This window comes from Mesoplodon bidens (genome assembly GCF_964165515.1).
Source record: "Mesoplodon bidens genome assembly, chromosome: 10".
In the NCBI taxonomy this organism is placed as follows: Eukaryota; Metazoa; Chordata; class Mammalia; order Artiodactyla; family Ziphiidae; genus Mesoplodon; species Mesoplodon bidens.
This window is the reverse complement of record NC_138172.1, coordinates 81,323,676-81,345,229: the sequence shown is the minus strand read 5'-3', so window position 1 is coordinate 81,345,229 and position 21,554 is coordinate 81,323,676. Positions and strand designations below refer to the sequence as shown.

At 50.6% G+C, this 21,554-nt stretch overlaps 1 protein-coding gene across 6 annotated transcripts in view; it reads left to right on the top strand.

Annotated features, from left to right (window-relative positions):
• Positions 1-21,554, top strand: part of TRAM2 (translocation associated membrane protein 2) — an 83,642-nt gene that overhangs the window by 50,318 nt on the left and 11,770 nt on the right. For all 6 annotated transcript variants that reach the window (XM_081245479.1, XM_081245480.1, XM_081245475.1 and 3 more), the window contains exons 3-5: positions 15,010-15,119; positions 15,561-15,677; positions 21,355-21,413. In XM_081245479.1, coding sequence (XP_081101605.1) covers positions 15,018-15,119; positions 15,561-15,677; positions 21,355-21,413 — 278 coding nt within the window. In that variant the 5' untranslated portion in view covers positions 15,010-15,017. The remainder of the gene's footprint in view (positions 1-15,009; positions 15,120-15,560; positions 15,678-21,354; positions 21,414-21,554) is intronic.

Here is a 21,554-nt window from a genome sequence, read left to right as displayed (position 1 = left end):
ATGTGCAAAGGCCTCAAGTGAGGCACAGACACCTTGGCACATTCTAGCCCCTGAAGGAAGGCCAGTGTGACAGGAGCCTGCAAGGTTTGGCATTTTTCTAGGATGGGGCTATGCAGTTCTACCCCTAGAATCCTCCTCCAGGCCAGAAGAAGGCCTGGGTAGAGGTGAAGGGACATAAAATCCATACGGCAAGAGAAGATCAACTATTGCTAAATAGCCTGACTCTTATTTAAATCTGCCATTTGGGGCTGTTTGAAGTAGGACAAGCAAATCATCCAGAGAGACAGTGCAATCAGAGTAGCCTCTTTAATTTTGTTTTGAGCTCCTTGATCACCAAACCCAGTGTGGTGATGTTTGGTTTATAAGTTGCAGAGGAGGGCAGATTTCTCACGGGAAAGCAGCAGTTCATAACCGAGGCCTGTTGAGGTTGCGAATTTAAAGCCCTCCCCCCACAAATCGCTTTAAGGCTGCAGGTGCTTGGGGATGGATCCTGTTTGTATAACCAGGGTCAATGCTGATTTCTAAGGTTTCTTCTTTAAGGGGCCTGTAACTCGTTCAACTCAGTGTTGAAAATGTGAATTTTAGGAGAGCAGTAACGGTTTTCATACAACGTGATCTACCATTTCTAAATCCCTCATCCTCCCTCAGCAGAGGTTTTCAAGTTCTATAGAAAATAGCCAGTGGGAACGCTGATGAGTTTTTTTGCCTGTTTCCTTTCCTCCCTCTCCTTCTCTCCTATCTTCTTCCCGGCTCCCAGCACGTGCCTATAGGCCAGTGGTGACAAACATACCACAAGGTGAGTGGCTTAAACAACAGAAATGTAACATATTGTACAAGTCCAAGATCAAGGTGTCAGCAGGGCCATGCTCCCTGGCTTGTGGCAGCGGGACACCAATCTTTACCTTGAGTCCGTGGTAGCCTCTGCGTCCCATTTCCCCTTTCTAAAGGGACACCAGTCATACTGGATTAGGACCCATTCTACTCTACTGTGGCCCCATCTTAACTCTTTACATCTGCAATAACCCTAACTCCAAATAAGCTCACGTTCTGAAGTGCTAGGGGTTAGGAATTCATGGGAGTTTTGTGGGGACACGGTTCAACTCATAATACTAGCTGTAAATATATGATTCTGTCACATGATAATAGCTAGTTAAGAAGATTAAGCTCCGTTCAGAGAGATGAACTCAAAGAGGTGATGGGCACAGTTGTTGCAGTCAGAAGTTGTGCATCTCAGGGCAGTGCCGGCGTCCTTGGGGTTTTCTTTAAGGTCAACAGTGATGAAGCAGGAAATGTTCTTTTTTTTAATTTATAAATTTTTATTTATTTATTTATTTATTTTTGGCTGCGTTGGGTCTTCGTTGCTGCGCACAGGCTTTCTCTAGCTGTGGCGTGCGGGGGCTACTCTTTGTTGTGGTGCGCGGGCTTCTCATTGCGGTGGCTTCTCTTGTTGTGGAGCACGGGCTCTAGGTGCGCGGGCTTCAGTAGTTGTGGCTCGCGGGCTCTAGAGCACAGGCTCAGTAGTCGTGGCGAACGGGCTTAGTTGCTCCGCGGCATGTGGGGTCTTCCCGGACCAGGGCTCGAACCCGTGTCCCCTGCACTGGCAGGCGGATTCTTAACCATTGTGCCACCAGAAAGGTCCCTAAGCAGGAAATGTTCTTGTCACCACATCCCGTCTCTCCTCATTCCCACCTGTTAGGGTTGCCAGACTTAGAAAATAAAAAATCTAAGACCACCTATTAAATTGGCATTTCAGATAAACAGCAAGTACTTTTTTAAGTGTAAGTATATCTCAAAGTATATGTGGGGCATAATTATACTAGAAGAGTATTCTCTGTCTGGAATTCAAGGTTCACTGACCGTCCTGTATTTTATCTGCAACCATACACCCAGCCCAGCTCCGGCAAGGAATAAAATGTCATGTGTCTGGTCTTGCCATTAGACACTCCAAGTCTTTCTGATTCAAATACCACAGAGTATCTGCTGTTATGGCCAGAAGTATGTGGACTGTAAAAGGGCAGCAAAGAATAGAGGCTCGAGTCTTCCCGCAGACAGACTCGTGGCCTGCTGGCTCCCCTTCTGATGGAGAACAGGTGACCCCAGACAGGCTAAAATGTACCAGGTTCTTTTGAGTTAGTTGTGCCACTAGTTTGCTGAGTTGTCTTGGGTAAACCATGTCGTGTCGGGGTCTCCATCCCCACCTGTCAAATCGAGGGTGAAGGTCACTGTCAACCCCAACGATTCCTAAAGACAGGAATCCAGGAGGCACTTGCTACTCAGGTTGTCCACAGACCAGCATCACCTGGGAACTTGTTAGAAACACAGACTCCAGGCCCCACCTCAGGCCTTCTGCACTGGAACCTTCATGTTAACGAGATCCCCAGGTGTTTGAAGTGCTGCTGCCCTGGGTGAAAAGCTCTAAGTAGACTTGCAGATGACCCTGTGCTTCCAACCCCAAAGGTAAGAGAGGGAAACCCCGTAAATCCAGTAACTCATTTGCATCTTTCTGTTCTCGTCCAGTTTTGGTTTTGCTGTAACTGTTTAGTCTAGGAGCGGGGGAGGGGGGACTATCCCTGGGTGGATTTGGTTTCCAGCTGGGTTGCTGCTGCCCAGAAGTCATGGGCACCTAGGTGTTCCTGGGCACCTAAGAGGGAGAAGCCTGGGCGCGAGGGACCTCTTTGAGAGAAGGGTTGGTTTCACAGTAAGCAAAGGGGACAAGGACCCATCCCCTGGCTCTGTTGGTCCCGGGGGTTTTATCACCACCAGCTGCCGTGTAGCATTTAGCAGCTGGAGGTGAAAAGCCCGGGACCCTCCCACACCATAGCGTGGCCCTTGTTCTCACAGCCCTTCCAAGATGAGACCCACGGCCCCATCAAAACAACCTCAGACAGATGGTTTTAAAGCCTCATTCAGCGAAGGCCTTTGGCCAGGGCTCAGAGTGTGTTTTGTTCCCTTGCTAGCTGGTAGGAGTTACTCTTGTCTTGTGCTTGTATCATGTACTTGGAAGATTGGCATCCCATATCAAACCAAGCCCCTGTTTGTAAGATGAGCTTGTGGGGGACAAAAAGGGAAGAGACAGGTGGACGACAGGGGCTCCCGAGGAGGAAACCTGACTTGAGTACAGACAAAAGCTGCCCAACCCGGACCTGTGGTCTGTCCAGCTACAGGAGACTTGAGACTCACAGAGCCTGGCCTTGTCCTTTTATACCAAGGGAGAGAGTTGCTGGACATTCCCAAGGATACAGCAGTAAGGGCAGAGGAGGGGCTGGGCTGCTCACACCCCGTGCAGCACCAGGGCCCAGGGGAGCTGTGGGAAGGGTGGGTTGCCAAACGGGATGGTGGGCATGGCCCAGGGGACCCAACGAGGAAGGCAGAGATCTGGGTCCATCCGGGTCCCTCAGGCCAAACAGCTGCCAAGATCCCCTTTGGCCCTAAGGTCCTGTCTATACGGATAAGAGAAAATAAACCAGAGTCTTCACTGCCCTCACTGTACTGGTTGGCATCTGAGGAAGAGTGGGGCTTATAGCCAGCCCTGGACTTGATCTTTTATTTTTTCCGTAAGCAGAAACTACTCATTAAACTTACTTAGTCTGTTCAGGCTGCTATAACAAAACACTGCAGACTGGGTGGCTTATAAACAACAGAAATTTACTTCTCACTGTTCTGTAGCTGGACGTCCGAGATCAGGGTGCAGCCTGGTCAGGTGAGGACCCTCTTCCAGGTCACAGACTTCTTGTTGTGTCCTCACGTGGTGGGCGGGTAAGGGAGCTCTCTGGAGCCTCATTTTTTTTTTTTTTTTTTTTTTGCGGTACGCGGGCCTCTCACTGCTGTGGCCTCTCCCGTTGCGGAGCACAGGCTCCGGACGCACAGGCTCAGCGGCCAGGGCTCACGGGCCCAGCTGCTCCGCGGCATGTGGGATCTTCCCGGACCAGGGCACGAACCCGTGTCCCCTGCATCGGCAGGCGGACTCTCAACCACTGCGCCACCAGGGAAGCCCTGGAGCCTCTTTTATAAGGGCAGTAATTCCATGCATGAGGGCTCGCTCCATCCTCATGGTTTAAACACCTCCCCAAAGGCCCCACCCACTAATGCCATCATCTTTGGGGGTTAGGATTCCAACATGTGAACTTGGCAGGGGACACAAACATTCAGACCATAGCAGTTATTATTTAAGTATAACAGTCAGTCGTGCAGGAAAGTGGAGGGACCGTAAGAGGTCACCTCCAGGTAACAGCACCTCGGAAGTGTGTCCCCTTCCCGCCTAGACTTGATTTTTGTCCAATCCCCTGTTACAGCCCGGAGAATTTATCCCACGTGGAGCTTCTAGAGGCTTAAGCAAGAACCACTGAGTTGAGTCACTGTGGCTAATTGTTAACCAGCCTGAAGCTGACCAAGCCGGTAGCATCTTTGAACGGCTGCCTCCCCTCCCCCACGCTCCCATTTCTCCTGATCAAATCTTTTCTTCTCCTGTCTAGCCAGGATCATGTTTTTTTCTTACTCAGTTGTTCTTACTGAAATAATTTTTTGTCCTTAATTTAACAATGAACTTGTTGATGTTATTTTTATCCAAGTTAAAAAAAAGGCTGTGATTTTAGACATTTTTTGGTATGTGATCTCGAGGAGCTGTTTCCTCTTTATGGAGCTCATTGAATTAACAAAAAGTTCACACCTTCCGCCTCGCAGGTGCTCTTCGTGCGCTGCATGTTGTCTGCCCAGGCCGGTTGTAGGTAGAAGCCTCAGACTTAGAAACAGCTGTGGGCTGAGTGTGGGCCTGGCACCAGGAGTTACTGAGATATTTCTTTCTTGAAGGCCACAGGCCAGGTTATATAGCCTTATAAAAAGGAATGGTACATCAGGAAAACTACGTAGAGGCTGGGCACTTTTATTTCCAAATTCTCTTTAGTACATCTCTCATTTTTTGCGACATTTTTACATCATAAAAATATCCTTGTCTTCCTACCTTCTATAAAACTGGAGAAAATAGATTACAAATCATGCAGTCTGGGGTTAAAATGGTAACTCTGCAGATTCTTTAATTCTCTGGGCAGCCTGGGAGAGGGAGGGAGGGAGGGAGAGAGGGAGGGGGAGGGAGGGAGAGAGAGGGAGGGAGTGTGTGTGTGTGTGTGTGTGTGTGTATTAGTTTGCTGGGGCTGCCATGATAAAGTACCACAGACCAGGTGGTTTGTACAGTAGTAAAGCACACACATTCTTAAGGGCACAGTGTGATGAATTTTTACCTCCGTGCGCACCAGGTCGGAAGACAGCCCTCCCGACCTTCTCATGCCCCTCCGGTCAACACCCCCTCCCAAAGCAACCGCTCTTCTGCTTTCACGTTTCCTGATTAGTTTGACCTGTTCTTGCCCTTCATTTCTCCCTGATTTTTAAAAATGGCTCCACTGTTTATATCAGTACGTATGTCAGAATCCCCTGGGGAATTTAAGCACAGATCCCTGGGTCATGCCCAAGTTTCTGATTCACTGGTCCTGGGGTGGACATACATGTAGCAGTGTGCACCCCTGGGATCCACGGAGAGGCTGGCACTGTGGTCCACAGCCACAGCTTGTCACAACTGTGTGTTATAAGCCCCCGTGTTTATAACTCTGGTCTGTTTACCCGGTCCTCCGTAGATGAAAACTTCTTGGGTGGTTTCCATCAGTTTATTGTCAAAAACCATGCTGCTGTGCGCAACCTTGTGCATGTGTCATTTTGAACGTGGCAGGTACGGCTGTGTGATAAATTCCCAGAAGTGGAATTGCCGAATCCAAGGGCTGACGTGTTTGTAATCGCGATGGCAATTACCAAATTGCCCTTCCGACGAGGTAGTCCATTTTGCATCCCACCAGCAGCGTGAGAGAGAGCCTGTTTCCCCGCAGCCTCAGCAAGAGTGCGCGTCAAGCTTTGGATTGCTGCCAATCTGATAGGGATGAGATGGTATCTCATTGTAGTTGTAGCTCATTTCTCTTCTTTTTCTTTTTTTTAAACAGAATGTTACTGAGAAGAGTGGCTTTTTAAAAAAAAATAACTATTTATTTATTTATTTATGACTGCGTTGGGTCTTCGTTGCTGCGCACGGGCTTTCTATACTTGCGGAGAGCGGGGGCTACTCTTCGTCGCGGTACACGGGCTTCTCATTGCAGTGGCTTCTCTTGTTGCGGAGCACGGGCTCTAGGTGCACGGGCTTCAGTAGTTGTGGCACGTGGGTTCAGTAGTTGTGGTGCACGGGCTTAGTTGCTCCTCAGCATGTGGGATCTTCCCTGACCAGGGCTCGAACCCACGCGCCCTGCATTGGCAGGAGGATTCTTAACCACTGTGCCACCGGGGAAGTCCGGCATTTTTTTTTTTTTTTTTTTTTTTTTGCGGTACGCGGGCCTCTTACCACCACGGCCTCTCCCGTTGCGGAGCACAGGCTCCAGACGCTCAGGCTCAGCGGCCATGGCTCACGGGCCCAGCTGCTCCACGGCATGTGGGATCCTCCCGGACCAGGGCACGAACCCATGTCCCCTGCATCGGCAGGCGGACTCTCAACCACTGCGCCACCAGGGAAGCCCACGGCATATTTTTAAAAACTTTTATTTATTATTTTTGGCTGCATCAGGTCTTAGTTGCGGCACACGGGTTTCTCTCTAGTTGTGGCGTGTGGGTTTTCTCTCTCTAGTTGTGGTGCATGGGCTCCATAGTGCGTGGGCTCTGTAGTTTGAGGTACGCAGGCTCTCTAGTTGAGGCGTGTGGGCTCTGGAGCACAGGCTCAGTAGTTGTGGTGCATGGGCTTAGTTGCTCCACGGCATGTGGGATCTTCCTGGACCAGGGCTCGAATCTGTGTCCCCTGCACTGGCAGGTGGATTCTTTTTTTAAAAAAAAAATCTTTATTGGAGTATAATTGCTCTACACTGGTGTGTTAGTTTCTGCTTTATAACAAAGTGAATCAGCCATACATATACATAGATCCCCATATCTCTTCCCTCTTGCGTCTCCCTCCCACCCTCCCTATCCCATCCCTCTAGGTGGTCACAAAGCACCGAGCTGATCTCCCTGTGCTATGTGGCTGCTTCCCACTAGCTATTGATTTTACATTTGGTAGTGTATATATGTCCATGCCACTCTCTCACTTCATCCCAGCTTACCCCCACTGTGCCACCGGGGAAGTCTGGCATATTTTAAAAAAATATTTATCTTATTTGTTTATTATTTTTGGCTGCGTTGGGTCTTAGTTGTGGCACGTGGGATCTTCATTGCGGCATGTGGGATCTTTCATTGTGGCATGTGGGATCTTTCATTGTGGCATGTGGAATCTTTCGTTGCAGCACGTGGGCTCTTCGTTGCGGCATGTAGGCTTCTCTCTAGTTGTGTTGTGTGGGTTTTCTCTCTCTAGTTGCGGTGTGCGGGCTCCAGAGCTCATGGGTTCTGTAGTTGTGGCGTGTGGGCTTCAGAGCACGTGGGCTCTGTAGTTTGAGGTATGCAGGCTCTCTAGTTGAGGCGTGCGTGCTCAGTAGTTGTGGCATGCGAGCTTAGTTGCTCCGCTGCACGTGGGATCTTAGTTCCCCGACCAGGGATCGAACCCCCGTTCCCTGCATTGGAAGGTGGATTCTTTACCACTGGACCACCAGGGAAGTCCCTTCATTTCTCTTCTGTGTGGGGTTGAGCATCCTTTTAAATGTATAAGGGCCACCTGTGTTTCTTTTTTCTGTGAACTGTCCGTTCATACCCTTTGCCCATTCTTCTGTTGGGTTTGTTATCTTTTCATCCTTAGGTTCTAGGTGCTCTTCATACATTAGCGAGATTAGCCTTTTTTTATGATCTGAATTGTAAACATTTTCCCCTTGGTCATCACTTGCCTTTTGATTTTGCTTATGGTATTTATTTTTCATATCTAAGTTTTGGATTTATATATATTGTAAAAGATTCAAAATAATGGGAAAACAGAGTTGGCCAAAAGCACAAAAACCAATAGAAAGTAACTTCTACAAATCCAGGTTTGCAGGACTTAGGAGGAAAGCCGGGAGAGAAAGGAGGCATCCACGTTGTGCAGTGATGCTCTTTAAGCCGCCAGGTTTTCAGACAAAGGCAGAAGCCTCGTTGGCAGGGGACCAGACTTTAAGGGGACGTAAAGAGCAGATGGGGCGTCAGCCACAGGTGGCCACGGGCCAGCTCAGGTCCCGGGGAGGAGGCCAGAGATTGCACAGCTGTATCCGGACAAGACGGGGCCTGTGAAGGCATGCGGGAGAAGCTGCTTACAGGTGACACCAGGGGAAACAGGAAAATGTCTATCAGTCACAGGAAACAAAACAGGAGGCCAGTAAGAGTGCTGCTCCTGAAGGGCCAGCTCCACCTGAGGTTGTCAGGACAGCCAGGCTCTTACTGATCACGCTGACTCTCTTTTTAAACTTTGATCAGAGATAAACAAAGCAAGTGTCCCTTTTGACGGAAGACAGGATAACATCCACAGAGGGTGGGTCGTTATTGAAGGTGCTCCTTCCAGGGTGAGGCTAACCCCTCCGGGGGAATATACTGACCTACTCCATGGTGGTGCATAGGAAAGAGGGCTCACAGAATATGGGTGTTGGGAGGTGTCAGGGGTCGTCTGGGCTAAGGATTGCAAATTGGTGGCCTGTGGTAAGAGTTGGCTCGTGTGTGTATTTTCTTTAGGCAGTTTGGTGTTGGCCCATAAAGTGTTTTTACAGTTTTGGAATTAGTCACCGGCATTTTAAAATCAGATGATTCACGTAGGGATTTCTCTCTTTGCTTTTGAAATATGGGGCCACGCCCCTCCCAGGGCCATCCCCATTCCTTCCTTCACCCCTTGGGACATGCACTCTGCACTTTGCCACAGTCTCCACTCCTCTCTAACGTCTTCCCGACGTTGAGACTGCCTGGCAGCCACCATGTATCCCAGTTTGAATTGTTGTTTTTCTTTTAGTAAGGTTGAAATGGAAGTGGATCTTAAACTTGTTTCTCTCTCAAAGTGGAAATGTGGAAGACAGACCAAGAGGGCCCTAGAGCTAAGGAAAAACAGTGGGGAGCATATTGTGGCACTGAAGACCGTTCCCTGTTTAGTGCAGTGGCCTCTGTGTCGAAAGGATTTATCTTAAGACGCCTGCACCACTTTGCTCATTGCATTCCCCACCTGGTCTCTGCGGGCGTTTTGCTGTGACTCAGGGCCAGAATCACTCCTCTGGTCTAAGAGCTCAGAGATGTGCTGAAACATACTCTTCTAAACAATCACAGTTGCTCACTGCCAGACCATCGCTGTTCTTTTTGAGAGCTCATGCAGGATAGGGGCACTCCTTAAAGGGTCAGAGCTCTAACTTGGGGAGTGTGAGGATTTTTATAAGAATTAGTGAGCAGCCAAAAATTTAGAAAGAAAAAAACCCCCAAAATATCCATTTGTTTATAGCCTCTTGGAAAAACACAAAGTTCCAACCTCCACAGCTCTGTGGCAAGCAGAAGGGGCCAAACCAATCTACTTTCCTGCCGTGTTCAAAAGCAGGAAGGCAGCAGACAAGGGGCAAGCAGTAGAGGTAATCTGCATGAATCAGAGCACAGCTTGTGAGTATCTGGATACCATGCTGCTTGTTCTGTTGTAGGGAGAGAGAGATCAAAGCGGCAGCTTCTTACCAGCAGGGGGGCGGGGTGGGGCCGGGGGATGTGAGGTGGCTTTGGGGGCGGGGCTGGGCCGCCGGACACTGGGAGACCTGAGAAATGGCCCCTGTCCCTTTACCCTGTGAACCCTGTTTCTTCATCTCCTCTGCCCGCACCATGGGTGGTTACAGGGATCAAATGAGACAGCAAGCTGAAGCATTCTGAAAGCATGGGGGCTACAGAGGGCAGACAGATGCCAGAGGGAACTTTAGGGTCATTCTCCACGGCCAGTCGGCCAGCTGGTCCTTTTGGTTCCATCACCCACACCTCTCCCAACTTGTCTTCTCCACAACACTGCCACCATCTGAGTGCAGGGCGCTCCCGCCCCCCAGCCTGGGCTCCTGTGAGTGCCTCCTGACTGCCCTCCCGGCCCCATTCCGGCCCCCCAGCCCATCCACCTGGCAGGAAGAGCGCGTCTATGACTCAGTCCTCCAGAACCTTTGGAAGCGTGTCTTACCACGACCTGTCGGGGGAGCCCCCCGTGGCATGGCTTGCCCACCCCTGCTCTGCAGGTCGCTCCAATCCTCTGTCCAGCAGGACCTTCCCCGGATGCCTCCGCCCAGACCACTCCGCCCTCACCAGCTCTCTGGCCTGCGTCTCGTCAGTGACCCTTCCTCCCCAGGACCCTGCCCCTCCTCATTTCCTGCCCATGTCACAGCACTGATCACACCTGGCCAGCTGGTGTTTTTTTTTAATTATAGTGAAATACGCATACCGTGAGATGGACCATCTTAATCATCTCTGAGTGTACAGTTCAGTAGTGTTAAGTACATTCACACAGTTGTGCAATCTCCAGAACTCTTCATTGCAAAACTGAGACTTTGTATCCATTAAACAGCAACTCGCCATCCTCCCTGCCCCCAGCCCCTGGCCACCACCCTTACTTTCTGTCTCTCTGAATTTTCCTCCTCTGGGAAGCTCCTGTGATGGAATCATACAGTATTCGTCTTTTAGTGACGGCTTATTTCCCTTAGCATTTAGGTCCTTTAGGTTCATCTCTGTGTAGCATGTGACAGGATTTCCTTCCTTTTTAAGGCTGAATAATGTTCTCTTGTATGTATAGACCACATTTTGTCTTTCCATTCATCTGTTGATAGACGCTTGGGCAGTTTCTACCTTTGGCTGTTGTGAATAGTGCTATGAACATGGGTGTACAGATATTTCATCAAGATCCTGCTTCCAGTTCTTTCGAGTCTGTTCTAGAAGTAGGATTGCTGGACCATCTGGTAGTTCTATTTTTCGTTTTCTAAGGAATCATCATGCTGTTTCTGATAGTGACTGTACCATTTTACATTTTCACAAACAATGCACGAAGGTTCCAATTTGTCCACACCCTTGTCAACACTTGTTATTTTCAGTTTTTTGTTTGTTTGGGTTTTTTTTGTTTGTTTTAAATTGTGGCCATTCTCATGGGGTTGAGGTGGTATCTCATTGCGGTTTTGATCTACATTTCCCTAATGATAGTACCCTGTGCTATACAGTAGGACCTTGTTTATTTTATCTGTAGTAGTTTGTGTTTGCTAATCCCAAACTCCTAATTTACCCCTCCTCTCCCTCTCCACTTTGGTAACCATAAGTTTGTTCTCTGTGTCTGTGAGTCTGTTTTTGTTTTGTACATAAGTTCATTTGTATCATATTTTAGATTCCACATATAAGTGATATCATATGATATTTGTCTTTCTCTGTCTGACTCACTTCACTTAGTATGATAATCTCTAGGTCCACCCATATTGCTGCAAATCTTTGCCCATTTTTCAATCTGGTTGTTTTTTGTTTTTGTTGTTGCTGTTGTTATTGGCCTCTGGTTTTTAGGTGTAGAGAATTTGGTGTGCGCTGGCTAAGCTCCGAGAGGGCAGGGCCGTGCCCACCTCGAACCCTGCTGTCCCCCAGCACCCAGCATGGGGCCCTGCACGTGGTTTATTAGTGGATGAATAAACATGCAAGGAGCTCTCATCAGCAAAGGAAAAAAGAATGCATTCGTCTATCCATCCATTCTTGTTTCAAGAAGGTTTTAAGGCTCTGGTCACATCTCTTTGGAACCATAGTATATGGGGTGATGAATGGAGGTGATTTGAAGGGGCTTTAAGATGGATAATCCAAAGTCTTGACACACCTTATTTAATTACTTTTGGACCCTGCTCGTTTGATTGAGCATAAATCCTATTCTGCCTCATAAGGTTGGTCTCGATGGTGAAACTTTGCATGTGTTTAGTTATTTTACAGTTTCAAAATATGCTGCCATCTAAGTAGTCTCCTTTGATCCTCCCTTATGAAGAAGGCAGGGAAAGGGTAGTGCCAGCCCTGTGATGGAGGGGCAGGAAGGACAGGCTGACCCATACGCCCATCTCTTCCCTTCCTCCCACGTTTCCTCCTCGGTCCTCAGTGCTGATTCCCCTCCCTGATCTCAGCCCCTTCCCGGGTCAGTCACCTAGTCTTACCAGGTCTCTGCCGCTGATGGCCCTCCTCCCTCCCTGTTCCCTTTTCCCCTTTAATCCAGGTCCCTGTGGTTCCTTACCTGCATCACTGGTGTCTACCTCCAGGCACGATGCTGTTTACTGCTGCCAGAGTAAACTTTCTGAAGCCCAAATTTGCTCATTTTCCTGTTGAGTTTGAATTCTTTGATGTTTCCACGTTGCCTTCAGGATAAAGTCCACACCCCTTGACATGGTACCCTGGCTGCCTGCAGCACTGCTTCCTCCTTGCCTGCATCCTTAGCAGATGCTGCGTCCTCTGCCCAGGATGCCCTCCTCCCCGCACCTGACTACCCCAGCTTGTTCTCAAGTTTCTATATCTTCCTGTTGACTCTGAGGGGCTGCCCCAGCTGGAGTCGGCCCTCACTTGCCTTGGCTCCCTGTGTGGCTGTGTTTACCTCTTGGCACCGTGTGGCTGTCTGCCTGTCTGTAGGTCATTGTACATTTATTTGTCAGTCTTCCCACTGGTCTGTGCTCTCTGAAGCCAGGGCAGCGTCTTTCATCTCCGTGTTTCAATAATTAGCCCAGTGGCTCTCACACAGTAGGGTCTTTGTGGAAGGTAGGAGGGAGAGGAAAACGGGAAGCTTGTCTGATCTCAAAGTTCACGCGCTCCATGTCTTTACTGCCCCTCCCACCCACCGCCCACCGCCCACCAGTGCATTCTCCCAGTCCAGGGTGGCGGGGTCATGGGTTGACTCCCAGAGTGACCCAATCAGCTCTGCTTCGCTCTGCAGCCACCCTGAAACTCACCCACCCTGGCCTGCCTTCTGGTAAACGCATCCCAGCAAAGAGAGATGACTCGTGGGTGACTCAGCACGAAGGCAGCACAGCTGGAAAGGGGGCCAATATGTCTGCCTGGGGGAGGGCGGGCCACAGAGCACCAGGGATCCAGGCCTGCCAACTGGAACGAAGGCACGAATCCTCCTCTGTCCGTGGAGAGAGAGGCTGTAGTAGCAGAGCTTTACAAGACTTAGATACCTGGGATTCCATCTAATTTATTACTACTAAATAATATTTTATTAAACTACTATTTAGTGCATGCCTACCATGGTTATAGGCACTGATAAGCATCTTGCATACAGATTATCTTGTTTAATCCTCACGATAGTCCAACAACAACAAAAATAGTAGCAAATCCATGTATAGCACTTACTATGCACCAGATATTATTCTAAGTAAGCACTCTGCACTTTTGAAGTCACCTCATTCTCACAGTAACCCTGCAGTACAGGAACTGCTGTTATCCTCATTTTACAGATGAGGAATCTGAGGCACAGAAAGGTCAGAGGTGCTCCAGAGTCACATAGGAAATAAATGACATTTTCTTTATCCACTTGTCTGTTGACGGACACTTAGGTTGCTTCCATGCCTTGGCTCTTGTAAATAGTGCTGCTGTGAACACTGGGGTGCACATATCTTTTTGAATTAAAGTTTCATCTTTTTTTTTCCTGGATAAAGAAGATGTTTTATACACACACACGCACACACAATGGAGTATTACTCAGCCATAAAAAAGAATGAAATAATGCCATTTGCAGCAACATGGATGGACCTAGAGATTATCATACCAAGTGAAGTAAGTCAGACAAAGACAAATATGATATCAGTCATATGTGGAATCTAAAAAATAATACAATAAATCTATTTACAAAACAGAAACAGATAGACATAGAAAACAAACTTATAGTTAGTTACCAGAGGGGAAGGTGGTGCGAGGGATAAATCAGGAGTATGGGATTAATAGATGCACACTACTGTATATAAAATAGACAAGCAACAAGCATTTAATGGATAGCACAGAGGACTATATTCAATATCTTGTAATAACCTATAATGGAACATAATCTAAAAAACTATATATGTATAACTGCACCACTTTGCTGTACACCTGTAACTGACGCAATATTATAAATCAACTATACTTCAATTTTTTTGAAAAAGAGGGAGGTGTGGGTTCCCTGGTGGCCTAGTGGTTACGATTCCGGGCTTTCACTGCCGTGGCCTGGGTTCAATCTCTGGTCCAGGAACTGAGATCCCACAAGCTGCATGGTATGGCAAAAAAAAAAAAATCATCAATATCAAAAAAATAAAAACAAAAACAAAGAGGGAGGAAATAAATGACAGAGCTTTGATACAAGCTCAGGTTTCCGAGTCCACACTCTTTTTAAAATTATTTTTATTTTTGACTGCGTTGGGTCTTCATTGCTGCGTGCTTTCTCTAGTTGTGGCGAGCAGGGGCTACTCTTTGTTGTGGTGCGCGGGCTTCTCATTGCAGTGGCTTCTTTTCGTTGCAGAGCACAGGCTCTAGGTGCGCGGGCTTCGGTAGTTGTGGCTCGTGGGCTCTAGAGCGCAGGCTCTGTAACTGTGGCACACGGGCTTAGTCAGTCCGCGGCATGTGGGATCTTCCTGGACCAGGGATCAAACCCATGTCCCCTGCATTGGCAGGCAGATTCTTAACTACTGTGCCACCAGGGAAGTCCTGAGTCCACACTCTTAACCCTGCATCATGCTTCCTTGATGAAGTATAACTGCAGTCCCATTTTTACAGGGAAGGCGATTACGGCTCAGAGAAGTTGGTCACTTTGCTATAGTCACACAGCCAGGGAATGATGGAGGTTGGTTGTCTCCAACTGCTGGCTGCAGCCACTGTGCCTTCCTGCCCCGATCAGGAGACATCGTCATGATATGCCGTGTGCTGGCTTGTCCTTTCCCCTCTGCACTGGTGCTCCCAAGGGCCAAGTCCAGAGGGTGGGTGGGATTCTCGGGAAGAAACTCTGCTAAGTCTGGGGTTACAGCCAAAGGGAAGCATTTGATGGCACATTCTGCTCCAGATCTCCTTTCAGTTTTGGGTCCCAGAGCACTTCCTCACCCAGGGATGCTGACGTGGCTCTCGTTGCCTCCACAGATGGCGAGATGGTGCACTACCACTACGGGCCAAAGGACCTGGTCACAGTCTTGTTCTACATCTTCATCACCATCATCCTGCACGCTGTGGTGCAGGAGTACATTTTAGACGTGAGTGACGTGTCTGGATTCCGAGATGGGAAGCTGGGGGGATTCGGCAGGTGGAGCGGCTGCAGCTCTGAGGCCTCCGCTTTGTTTGGAGGCCTTGGTTGGTCTTAGCAACTAGATCTCCTGCACCACAGTTTGGTCTCCATCCCCCTCAAAGCCTTCGTAGCACGTAGGACCGCAGTGTTTATTACACGGGAGGGAGCTGCCTGAGGTATGACGACACGATGTCCTCAGGGGTCGAACACAGCAACCCTTGGGGGATGTTTTCTTTACATCTCAGCTAAAGACATTCATCTTGCCGCTTTCTCGAAATGCTCGTCTTAAACTAAAGACTATATGCACACACGAGGCTTCAGCCCTTTTGTGGGAAGAAAACAGGAGTTTGAAACCTGCCGTTACCTATACACTCACATGTTAATATGCAGGATTCTCTTTATTCTTTAGAAAATCAGCAAACGGCTTCATCTCTCCAAGGTCAAGCACAGCAAGTTCAACGAATCTGGACAGCTGGTCGTCTTTCACCTCAGCTCCGTGATCTGGTGCTTCTACGTGGTGGTGACGGTGAGTGGTCCTAGGGAGTGCTGATGGCTGGGGCCCGGGCTGCCATGTTATCGCTGTGAGAGAGGGGTCAGTGGTTTAGGTGCTATTTAATAGCTGGGGAGCGTCCTCTGGTCCAAAAGTAAACACTTGTTATCGTTATGATGTGGTGTCATGGTGATGACAGCGTGTATCTCCATAGCTCCGTGTTCCGTCCTAGCGCCCTCGCACGGTGCTGTCCCCTGAGCTGAGTTTTGTGTTCATTCCGGTACCTGTGTTATGGATTGAAGAAATCCAAGCTCAGATTTCGCAGTGGCCCCATGGTCACGTGGTTCTGAAGTGGACAGGCCTTGGACTTGAGGGTCCGGTTCGGTTTCACCACACTGGCCTCCCAAGGCTCGGCCAGCATCCCCCTGCATGCACGTCAGGTCCCGTGAGAGTCAGTGCTGTTTCTATGTCTGGAGGACCAGACAGTTGACTGGCCTCCCCTTTTGCACAAGAATACTCTTATTTCAAGCAACCTTTGATACAGCAAAATTCCTTCGTACAAAGGAATGTGGACAGCCCTTCGGGGTCCTTTGTAACAAGCCTGTCGTCCTAGGAAGTGTTTAATCCCCTCCATCCCCCCCAACCTGGAGCACCTCCTGTCTGTAACCTGGTCTCTTCCTCAGGAGCTAGAATTGTCCTGTGAGAAGTCCAGGCCCAGGGCTTGGAAAATTCAGCAACCCTGTGACCTCCTAGAAGCTTCCTTCCCTGCCTCCCCTGACCTCTCACCCCCTTCCCCTTCCTTAGCAACAGTGATGAGCTTTCCCGTCCTCAAGACCGACATGTCTGTCTGCGGGCAGAACCCTGAATCCATATTCTCAAAGCAGGACTCAGCATGCCCTGTTGTATGTTACCTTTATTTCTATTATCATTTAATCACAGAACAATAGGAATTTTAAATGCAGGGCCAAGGCCTCTGTGCTCTGGAGCAGGCCTGCCACATTATACGCCCCCTGGGGCAGACTTTGTGTGTGGTCTGTGTGAGTAGCGCCCCCTACCTTTGTGCAGCACACGTGCGGCCCCGGGAAGTCTAGGTACCGCTGGGCTCAGGCCTCTCCCAGCCACCGGGTGTTTGGTTTATGCGGCCTCTGGAGACCCCGAGCTGCCTTGAAGCGGAACAGCCCTCGGGTCCCACGGACATTTAACTGCTCTTGCAGGAGAAGCGTTGCCTCATCTCTGAATCACTTTTGCCCTTTCTGCCTCAGCCCACCGTCCACCCCAGCTGTGACCCAGTTTCACCAGATTCGCAGGCCGACAGCCAAGGGATTTCCCCCCAGTTCCAGAGTGTGCGAGGCTCCTGGGCCATCCAGGGCTTAGAAATGATGCTCGTTAGTCTGGAGCTGCCACGCTTTTCTGGGGACGTTTATAACAGGCTTTTACCATGGTGACAGCCAGGTCTCCACTCAGCATCTCCAGCAGGAGAATAGAGACCAAGGGAGCCTGGAAAGTTCCAGTGACCCCAGGTCCTGATACATCGTGTGGCTCTCAGCCCTCACCTGCTCCCTCCAGGCCATTCTGCATGGAGTGAAGGTGACTGAAGAAGAGAGGGTCGTTTTGTAAAAGGAGTGAAAACAGCTAGTTTTTTAAATCCTATGTTTCTGTTATGATGAACTTGTTCTCGATTCTTCTCTTTCACTCTACGGTCAGTCCATCGGCAGGTTCCCCCCCCGCCCCACCACTGCCACCAGCACATGGAGCGTCTGTCGCCGGCCCTCTGCCTACCCCTCTGCCCCCAGGCCCATGGGTCTCTCCAGGGGATTCTTGACAATATGCTACCAGCATCTAGTGGGTCGAGGCCAGCGATGCAGCTGAATGTCCTGTGGTGCCCAGGACAGTCCCCACAGCAAAGACAGTCTGGCCCCAGGTGTCACTAGTGCCACAGTCAGGAGGCCCTGAGCTGCTATCCAGGCCACCATCATCTCTTGCTGGACCACTTCTGGAAGGAGGCCGTTTCCACTCCTGTGTCCGCTCACCCCAATCCGTTGTCTGCCCAGCCAGACAGATCTTTTTAGAACATAAACCAGATCCCGCATCCCCTGCTTCAAATCCCGTCGCGCTCGTGCTGAAGTGGTTCTTCTTCCTCACTCCTGTGCTCTGGGTGCTGCTGGCCTTATCCGTCTGGCTCACTGGCCCCAGCCCTGCTGTTCCTCTAACTCTCCTGGCTCTCCTGCCTCCTGGGCTTTGCAGGGGTGCTTCCTCTGCTGCAGTGCTCCATCCCCTGACATCCTGTGCCATCCGAGTCTCCACCTAAACGTCACCTCCGCAGACAGCTCCCCGCACACTTGTATGTGCTGCACTACGCTTGTTGCTGTGGCGTTTTCTTGAGCTGTGTGTTCTCTGCTGCCTGCCTCTCCCTCGTACTAGCCCCCGAGCTGCTGGGAGCAGGCACCGTGCTCACTGCTATCCCCCAAGCGCAGTTCCTGGTGCATACTAAGTGTTCACTCAATATTGTCGTGAGAGGGACTAAGTCGACTGCAAATGCCTCTTCTTGTTCCAACCTTCAGCAGTTTTGAAAGTAATGAATTGCTTGTTTTTACGAACATCATAGATGATCATTAAAAAAAAATAAGCCATATATAAAAGTTTGAAAAAGAAAGTAAAAATTGACCCTAAATCCCTCCCCCCATGAAATAACCAGTTTGATCTTGATGTTGAATTCAGACATTTCTCTCTGCATTGATCCAGGCAGGGTGATGGGGTCGTAGATGGGCCAACTGATAATTTAATAAGGATGTCGACCTCCTACCTTTAGTCTAGCTCTCAGCTACTGTTCATCCTTCAGGGGAAACAAAACGCTGTACTGGGAAAGCAGGGTGGGAGGGTGCCTGGCTTCCCGGGATGCCTCCCTGCACAGTTTAAACCTGTAGCCCGGCGCTCAGCGGGAGCGCCTCTGAGGCAGGGGCTCAGGTAAGGGCTGCCTCCTGACACACACAGACTGCCTGCAGCAGAACCTCAGCAGTGGGTGTTCCTGAAGGACCACTGGGTCCAGGCAGCAGCTGGCTGTGTCCGGACTGGATGCTGCTCTCTCTTCCTGTGGTGTTTTTTGTTCATCCACTGGAAAGGAAGGCTGCAGGGGAGGGGAGGGGGTGTGCCAGCTCACTGAGGCCTCCCTTGCTCCTGGTTGATTTGTAGAATCAGGAGAGAACAGAGGATCTTACAGGCCGCCCCCCCCAGACGGCAGGCCCACTGGCGGGTGGGACCTGGGGGCGAGCCCACACTCCGTGTGCTGTGCTGAGCTCCGAGGGGCCCCGGCCCAGCCTCCCTGGGCGGTTGCCTGGCCCGAGGTCTGGAAAAGACTGTTCTCGGAGCCGTGAGTCATTCTTCCTCTGGCTGCCCTGCTCGCCTCCCTCCGCCCGGGACTGCCCCTCGCAGGCCGGCAGCATTGTTCCGGGGCGTTTTCTCTGCTGGTTGGCTTCACAGTTCTGATTTCTTTGTCTCCTAAGTAAAGGGCCAAGCTGGGGAGGGTCCCTGTTTAAAATCACGGGATCGTCTGGGCTTATTGAGCTCTTAGATTTCTGTCAGGGCTGCTTTTCTTGGCCAGTCTTTTTGGCGGAAATTCTTCTCCCACTTCGATCCCAGAAGTACCATTTTCATCCTTAAGTACATTGGTGCTTCCTCTAGGAAGGAACGGCCTCCCCGCTTCGGTTTCCCTGGAAAGGGGGTAGGGAGGGCAGAAGGCCGTGAACCTGTGTGCCCGGGGCCGGCATCTGATGCAGGCAGCGTGGCGGGGGCAGAGAGGGGTGGCCCCGGTGTGGGTGCGGAAAAGCCCTCTCCCCCACGACTCGTGCGCCGCAGAGCCTCCCACCTCTGCCGGACTCTGAGGGGGAGATGGAATGTGGCGGGGAGGGTCTGGTGGGGAGACCCTTTCCTTCAAACCTAAGTTACTGTGACTGCCCTGGGGCCTGTGCCTGATGAGACCCATCCGTTGAGTCATTGTGCTAATGAGGCCCCGGTCGTATCTGAAATGTCCAGGGGCACTTAGTGACTTGGGGTCTGGGTGGGAGTACGACTGAGGCTCCAGTAGTCACCTGGAGGCTCCTCTGGGGACTGCTGGGCCTCCTCCCGCCGAGGGCAGCCCCGTCCTCAGTCCCGGTGGGAGCATCTGAGGCTCTGGGCCTCCTCCCCGCCGAGGGCAGCCCCGTCCTCGGTCCCGGTGGGAGCATCTGAGGCTCTGGGCCTCCTCGTCAGAGCCACCAGTCGGTTGGTTTATTTCCGACTCACCGGGACAGCCAGGCCTGGGGTGCTTGGACCAGGAGGCTTGAGGCGCAGCTCAGAATTCAGTCGTGCTGCCGAGAAGCGACCTTGTTTTGGGAACTCCCTCCTTTCCCTGTTTCTAAAAGGAGGTCAGGCAGGCGTCACCTCCTCTGCCCTCTGAGCGTGGCGTGGCGTCAGCCTCCTTTTGCTCGGGGTGGGCCGTTTCCTCATATGTTCTGTAATCTTGGATTATAAACTCATCTTTAGCGAGGTTGTGTGTGTGAGAACCCTGTATGTTCTCGGGTGAAAGTACGTCCCGATGGCTTCACCGGCCCACAGATACTGTTACTACCAAGTTCTTAGTGTGAGGGCTCCTAGACACACAGGTGATGTCCATTTGAGCTCCAAACCCACGTGAAAGTGAATCTGAGGTTACAGATTTTCAGGGGGTCATAGTTTTGTTTCCATCCTGAGCCCCGGGCGAGCAGACACGGTCCTCTTCTCCCTGCCTTGCTCGTCGGACCCTTCCTAGTCTCCCCTTTCTCTGGGGTGCTGGCCCTTTAAGGGTCTTCTGTTCCCACGCAGGCGCGAAAGCTCTGGCCCTATGGCCTCACCCGCTGCTCCTGCTGCTCCTGCTCGGGCTTTTAGCTCCCGACCCTCTCGGGCCCTCGGGTTGTCCCTTTCTTATTGTGAGCTCAGCTTTGCATTGAAAAGAACATTTGTTAGACTGCATCCAGCATGTCCAGATGTTTTGTAACAGGAGGGTTTTCAGGTCACCTCCACTACTCTGTAAGAGGACCTGGGCTAGATACTGGAAATGCAAGGAAGCGCCAGAAAAAAGAAGCCAGAAAAGAAGGCGTGAGCAGAGTCCTGGTGGCCCGGCAGTGATGGTGCTATGTGATAAGTGTCACACGTGAGGCCCGCTGGGGAGGCCTGTGGGGTCCTGCCATTCTTTTTATTTGTGGTGGTGTGAAAAGCCAAAGAAGGCTTTTCGTTTTTGCAGTGGACGGTGGTTCTGGGTCCATGTGCTTATTCACTCTACAAGCATTTCCTGAGTGCCTGCATGCCAGGCATAATACTCGACGCTGTCACGTAAACATAAACTGTCACATTTATTTCTAACAATAACTCTGGGAGGGTATTTTTATCCTCATTTTACAGATGAGCCAGCTGAAACTCAGGGAGACTAACTTGCTCAGAGGATGCAGCTGATCAGTGTCAGACCCACAGACTCGGGTCCTCTGACCCCAGAGCAGGGCTCTTCCTCATACATCATGGCTCTCTTTTATAGTAAAGAGACCAGCCAAGTGCCAGAGGGCCTCCATGTTCACGTTTCCTGTTCCTTCCTCATTCTGGCAGCTGGGGACTAGATGCGACCCTGACCCTGACCCCTGACCCCCGGACCCGCCCAGCAGGCCTCACGTTCACATCTCTAAACGCTGTCTCTTCCCGTCCACCACAGGAAGGATATTTAACAAACCCAAGGAGCCTCTGGGAAGACTATCCGCACGTGTACCTCCCGTGAGTACTGTCACCCTCGGTCCCCAGGGAGGAGTGGGCTGGTGCACTGGCTTCTCGCCCCAGAATGTGGGCAGAACACAGGCCGGTGGGCCCGAGGACTGGAGCGCCCCCGAGCCTGGCAGGGCCCAGTGTCGTGGAGGC